Consider the following 6,629-nt stretch of genomic DNA (forward strand, 5'->3'; position numbering starts at 1 on the left):
GCACCTGGGGGCCATGCCGCCCCCACCCCCTCTCCCCCATCGCTATACTGCTAAGGGGAATGGACATGAAGGTAGCCTTAAGGACAGTTTTACTAGTAGCAAAGGCATAGCTTTAAATGGTTGTTCTCTTTTAGAATAGGATCTTCCCCTGGAGTAGTGCACAAAGAGGATAAAGAGAGTTCATGTTCTTTTGCTCTCCTGCAATTTGGTTTCATTGTGCAGTTGTGATGTTGATCTGCTTACCACATTGATGAGAACTTTTTAACATTCTTATTCCACCAATTTCTGGGCAAAGAGATGGAGAAAAGCAGAGCATTGAATATCTTTCTGCCTCCTGACTCCATCTGTAATGAGCAGAATTGTGAGTATACCTGCAGGAAAGGTCACACTTGGAGTCCTAGCTTGAGGAAAACAGATCTCAGAGGAAAGTATCTTGGCTCGGGTCCTTGCCAGTAGGATACAAATGGGGGAATGAAACCCGGAATGGCCTGGACTGGCCATGTCCCCCTGCAGCACAGCTTCCCTGCAGCTGAGGCTGCACTCTAGTGCCCCCGGTTCCTGGTCTGAGCAACAGCAGACATGTGCTTGTATGTCTGTGCAGTTACAAATTGGTTCAGCCTAGCCAGGTTAGACAAACCTACAAACCTATCCAGCTTTTGGAATGTCTGTCCCTAGCCTTTTACAGCATTTTGCCACTAGGGGGTGAGGAAGCCAATAATTGCCTGTTTTCCTCAGCAAGCAGCTGCCCCTAGCTAAGCTGCATATAGACACACCTAGATTGGTGTAATTTAGAGCATTGTGCTTCAACCCCCTCATTTTCCTGTACTAATTCTAGTCTGGATTCAAATTATACCAGTGTTGGGCTTTACGAAGAATGTCTACTCCTTATTTCCATCAATGCAGACATGTGTATTGAAGTCCGGCTGTCCTGAGGTCGTTTTGAGTTTATATTACCATTATAACACATTAGAAATAAAAATGTAGTAATCCAGTAAATTCAGAATTTTACTTAAGATGGCAAAAATTTAAGATTCTGAAAGTTTGTGAATTTATAGGCAAAGTACTCACCAAAAGGTAACTCAGTTACTATAGACATTCCAGCCTCTCATTTTCCCTTCTGTAATTTCTTTTGGTGGCTATTTTGTAAGACATTAGTTCTGGATAAAGAGCTTTTTAGTATATGATAATAGTGCTATATGAGTAAAAATGTCTTCATTCCCAAAAAAAGCAAAACACTGTGGGTTTCTTTTTTGTGTGAGTTGCTAAGGGCAGATGCCTTGCCCCCTATGCACAATGGAAAAACGTGTCATTAGCACTAATAATTATCTTTAATGCCCATTTTAGTATCAATTTATAACTTTTGGTCATTCCATATCAAGTAATAAATCCACACAGACTTTCTGAACTTCTATCACCAAAAAAGAACAGGTAATTTATTTAGCTTAATTAACAGTTAAGTTAGGGAATTCAATATCAATGATAAACAAGAATATACAAATACAAAACATTAATACATGAACAACAGAAATAATTAAAGTATTGGGTAAGGACTAAACATGTAGTAGTGGATTTTTCTAAACAATAAGCCTGATGCCCAGAACTGTGTGACTTGAATGATTTAAAAGAAAAAGAATTACCAATTCATTGATGATTGATGGGGGGGAGGAGTCATCTTGCACAAAAATGAATTTAATTTTGAGAATAGTCAACCTCTGGCTGTTCCAGAGATGATCCTTACATTTTTGCACAAAAAATATTATTACTGATCAAAAGGTGTTAGCCATTGTTGGTGGTTGGTCGAAATGCTTACCAAACTATACTGAAAAGAATGCTGTGCCATTCAAAGGAAGAAAAACATCTTATGAATAATGAAATGGTGAAATAAACAGTTGCTTAACAACTTACAAGCCTGAACACTGTTCAACTAAATTGTTACCAGCAACAAAACTGCAACAAATTGTTGCAGCAACAAAACTTATTTGTAGCAATAAGTGTGAATTTGGGAATGAATAGTTGGCCTGAGAAGAGTTTAAATTTGGTATTATTGTTTTGGAATTAATATTATATGCAACAACTAATTGGACCAGATATTTTTTACATGTTCTCTCATGACATGGGCATTTCAATAATTTGGTAACATACAGATGACTGAATGTTGTGCGCCGTGTTTACATGATGGTGTTTTACACATGCAACAGAACCCAAGACCCTAGGAAAAATGTGTACAAAAATGTTACCAGGGAATCCTCATAAAAGGCAAAATTGTGCTCGCTTCACATACAAAACTTTTGCTAGCTTAGACATGTAATGGATGAGACAAAGGTCCTGCATGAGTAATATTGTGTGTTTAAGAACTGCACTGTAATACTCAAGTGTTGGGAAGCCTCACTATTTGAACCTTAAGTAATGGGTTGTTATTATAGCCATCTTTCATGGCATTTCATGGCATGGTTATTTTGAAAAAAGAAAAAAAATAGTACTTGGCGTAGTCAGACTGGCACAAGAATGGTACATGCCAAACATGGTACATGATGACCACTGGCAAGATCTGCTCATTTGCATCTCAGAGCACACCCTTGGTTTCCTAAACAGACTGAAGACAGGACAGCAGATCACAATCTTAACCAAAAATGAATCCACTGGGAAAGTGATGTAAGAATATAAGGGAATGATTTTTAAAAGCATTGGACAGATTTAGGAGCAAATGTCTCATTTTACTTTGAACATGTAATTGTAATCCGTTGTAATACTTTATACAGTTAGGGTGAGTCGGATGGTCCAAACAATATGAACTGTTCAGAGTTTTGGGTAGTAACGGAAGGCTGACAACCATTAGCTACTGCACGCTGGATTATATGCAACTGTCACCTTGAAATGGCTTGTACTTCTCCCCAGGTTTTGTGCTTTGGCCTGTAAATGCATCCCAAGCTACAGTGCTTGCATTTCTTGCTCAAGACAAGTAATCAAACAGGAACAGAACCAAACTTACCCCCTGCAGGTCTGCTTCTCACAACCTTGGGCAAATCTGGACCCTAATGCTGTGGTGGAATTGCATCCATAGGAATACAAAATGTTTCCTCTAGGCTACAAAGGAGAATATAAACTAGGGACATTTGCTGCTGATCTGTGCAGCCACTTGTTTATGCTGGGACAATATGGCACTCTGAAAGGCAGGAGCATAACGAAGAGGGAACGAGTGGGCCACCACCCCTGGGTGCCTATCTGGGGTGGGGGAGAGTAGTATGCCTGCAAAACATGCAGCAGCTTTGCTGTCAGCCCAGATGTTGCTGCACCACCAGCAGTGTAACCACTGCCACTGTCCTGTGCACAGCACTCAAACACCCCGGCACAGCTCTGCTGGATGTCATGGCTTCATGCTCAGATTGTAGAAGAAGAAGGATGCAGAACTAGGAGCAGTCATGTTGGCTGCCATTGAGCAACTATACAGATGTTGCATCCTATGGAGTCCCAGCCCATGGCCTCTGCACTTGCTTTTCCAGGTTCAGCAACAGCTATGTGCATATGGCAATGTTTCCCAACCAGTGTGCCGCAGCACAAAAGTGTGCTGTCAGAAATGAACAGGTTTGCCGCAGAACTTTGCCATGGCAATAAGCTACGATAGGTATGAGGATGGGAAATGCCTTAACGGGTGTGCTGCGGAAAATTTTTATTAATGTAAGTGTGCCTTGGGCTGGAAAAGGTTGGGAAATACTGGCATATGGGATGGAAATCAGGCAGCTGAATTGGGTTGAAAAGTGTCAGTGCTGTAGATGGATTTTCAGTGCCTAGGAGATATTAGGCATGTTTTGGGTGTTCTAGTGAGAGCAGAAAGGGTTCTGGATCCTGAAAGTTTGAGCTGCAGGGTTGAGAACAAAGTGGGGCTGGGTATGCATTAGAATGGAAGGAGGACGTGTTGAGTATTTCTTCTTCACAAGCTTAGACCTTACCTTGGGACCTGTTGAGGGCTCAGCACATTTGAAAACTCAGGTCCCCTGCTCTGAAAGATGGACTCAACCACTTAATTTTAGGTCCCTGTCTTGGCTTTAGTGTTCCACACATTCTGTAATTAAAGATAGACATGACTCAAAGGTCAGAATCCTTTAAGGCACCAAAAAGAGTTCGGTCCCCAGCTTAGTGGAGGGCTCTATTGTGGAAATTAGCCAAGGCTCAGAGAAATGGCTCTGTGCTGAAGGAGCAAGCCCTTTCCTTAAGAAAAGACACCATCAGGAGGTGCACTTCCCTCACCAGCCCACGTATCGATGGTGGAAATAAGAGATATGTAATACTTAGATTCTTCCTCACAGGACAGAGGCTCTAGAGCCTACTCTTAGCTCTGCCCCAGCCATGGTCCTTGTCAAGGAATGACTCCACTTGGTGGTGGAGAGAGGCTGAAGAATGTGCTGTTACAGAGAACTGCAGGAGAGGGGCTCTTAAAGCTTCCCCCCTCCTTGGACACTTTGGTACTCAGGTGCCATGCAGGAGGTTTATACAGGGTTGAGGGAAGAGAGAAGCCTGGAGCTGGGCATAAAACTGTTCTTCCATTTTGCAAACAAAATGGAGCTATTAAGAATTTTTCCCATTCCAAACTGGGACAGAAAGCCAAATCATAAAAAATGCCTCCCTCCCCCTTTCCCTTCCCCAAATCCCCACCCCAGAGCAACATAGGGGTTTAAATCAAAACATTATATTTTTCTCAAAAATGTTAAAGCTTTCTCAAGCTGAAAAGATATTCATTGAGCTTGATGCTTTCCTGGGAAAAGTCCCAGTACTGCTGAACTGGAATTTCTCATTGAAAACTGTTGGCAAATCCTTGACCAGCTCTACTCTTGCACTAGGTATAGAATTGACTTGTGTGGAAATGAGGTTTCCACTGGTCTCTTTTGCACTTAGCATTCAAAATGGCCCAGGTAGTACATTAGTCTATAGAAACCAAGGCACCAAGAGCTTTTGAAAGGGCTGTTGTTTATCATTTGCCATCACTGTGATTCCTTTTAACTACAGGTTTAGAAAAAGTCTCATAAAAGTACAGAAGTACATGAATGGAAGTAAAAAAATAAGGACATTTGTAAGATTTTTATAAATAAACAGCACAGCAAGAATTACATAGAAAACAGACAAAGAATATATTTACAGACACAGGCTTTTACAACTTATTCTCCTCAAAGAGGATCTGTGCGTAGACTGTTGTAGTGGGGATGCCTTTGGCTTCCTGCAGGGGCTTGATCAGCTCAAGTTCTGCATATGTTAAAGTCTCCTCTGCAATTTTTGGCTATAAAACAGAAACAAAAAATAATAGTTATAATGTTGGTATGGTTTTCCAGCTAAATGGCTGAGTGCAAAAGATAGCTAAGTGTTATATACTATAGGATCTTTTTTTCTCTCATGCTAAGTCTACACTACTGCTATTAGCTTTTTCATTACTAGCTCTCAAAAACAAGACAAGAAAAATTCTGAAGGAACATTTCCAATTTTATTTTCAATTCTTTCCTCTCTAAAAATGTTGCCATTTTGCTGCTGCTTCTTTCTTTTCTTTTTGATTTCTCAAATCATAAACATTTAGAGTTTTGAAAATTTCCAAGAGTTGCATAGTTGGTTGGAAAACTGGAGAAAACTTGTGCAATTTTCCCCCTATACTTATATGTTAAAAACTCAGTCAAGGTCTCCTCTGTTATTGTTATGCAAGCAATTGTGCTAGATAGACATCTTAACAGCCTGTTGCCAACCCTTGCAGTTTTGGGTGGCCTAAGTGAGGCTATGGGAATATAGCTAAGCAAAAGGCCAGACACCTAGAAGCTCTGGGTAGCCGCCCTACAAATCTCATAAGCATTACAAATGTCATGTCAACAGGTTGTTAAATCAAGCAACATTCCACTGTAAGCAAATGGCAAATTTGCCAATTTAAAAAGAGCAAAAGAAAAGCCTAGGCCTAAGAAGCAATTATTAAATGAGCTACTAGTCAACAACCAAAGATTCATATTAGTGTTTCAATATGTAAATTCGTGAACAGTAAGTACCGAGCTGTGTATTTCTATAGAACATGTATTGTAACTGTAAGCCTGTATTACCATATATTTTTGTAGCCGAATTCCTCGTAGATAGGGGAGAGAGAGAAAGAAGCAGCTTTATTATTGTAACCAGGAATTTAGTGATGAGTAAGAAAAGCAAGTGACAAGGAGATATTTCAGGCCAGTGAAAAAAAAGGATTAGAAAATCTTCATTCTCAGAAGCTGGAATTTCAGGGTATAAATTTTAGCTAATCGAGATCTTCCTGGATCACTGAAGAACTGGTGTGAATTGGTTTTCAGGGGAAGGGTGGGGGGACGCAGAAAAACAAAGGATTTTAAAAATGAACGATCAGAGAATGTTTGTTAGAGTTAACAACCCTCAGCCTGAAGAAGGGTGTGTGCACCCAAAAGCTTGCAAAGAAAGATATATTTTTTTCTATTTTCTAGTGGTCTAATAAAAGGGATCACCTCTGAACCAAGAGTTTTAGAGATTTGTATTCTTCTCTTGTTAGAGTTAGCTGTATATATCAGGCTTGTCCAACATACAGCCTGTGGGCTGCCATGCGGCCTGCCAAGCCATTTTATCTGGAGCGTAGAGCCAGCGGCGGGGGGGGGCGCGCGGGG

General features: G+C 40.7%; 1 protein-coding gene across 1 annotated transcript in view; it reads right to left on the reverse strand.

The window, feature by feature from the left end:
- Positions 1–1,406: 1,406 nt before the first annotated feature.
- VSTM4 (V-set and transmembrane domain containing 4) overlaps positions 1,407–6,629 on the reverse strand; it is a 103,607-nt gene continuing 98,384 nt past the window's right edge. The window contains exon 9 of the mRNA XM_025212987.1: positions 1,407–5,269. Within this exon, the coding sequence (XP_025068772.1) occupies positions 5,144–5,269 (126 nt within the window). The 3' untranslated portion in view covers positions 1,407–5,143. The remainder of the gene's footprint in view (positions 5,270–6,629) is intronic.

The sequence above is a fragment of the Alligator sinensis genome, unplaced genomic scaffold (assembly GCF_000455745.1).
Source record: "Alligator sinensis unplaced genomic scaffold, ASM45574v1 scaffold163_2, whole genome shotgun sequence".
Classification (NCBI taxonomy): domain Eukaryota; kingdom Metazoa; phylum Chordata; order Crocodylia; family Alligatoridae; genus Alligator; species Alligator sinensis.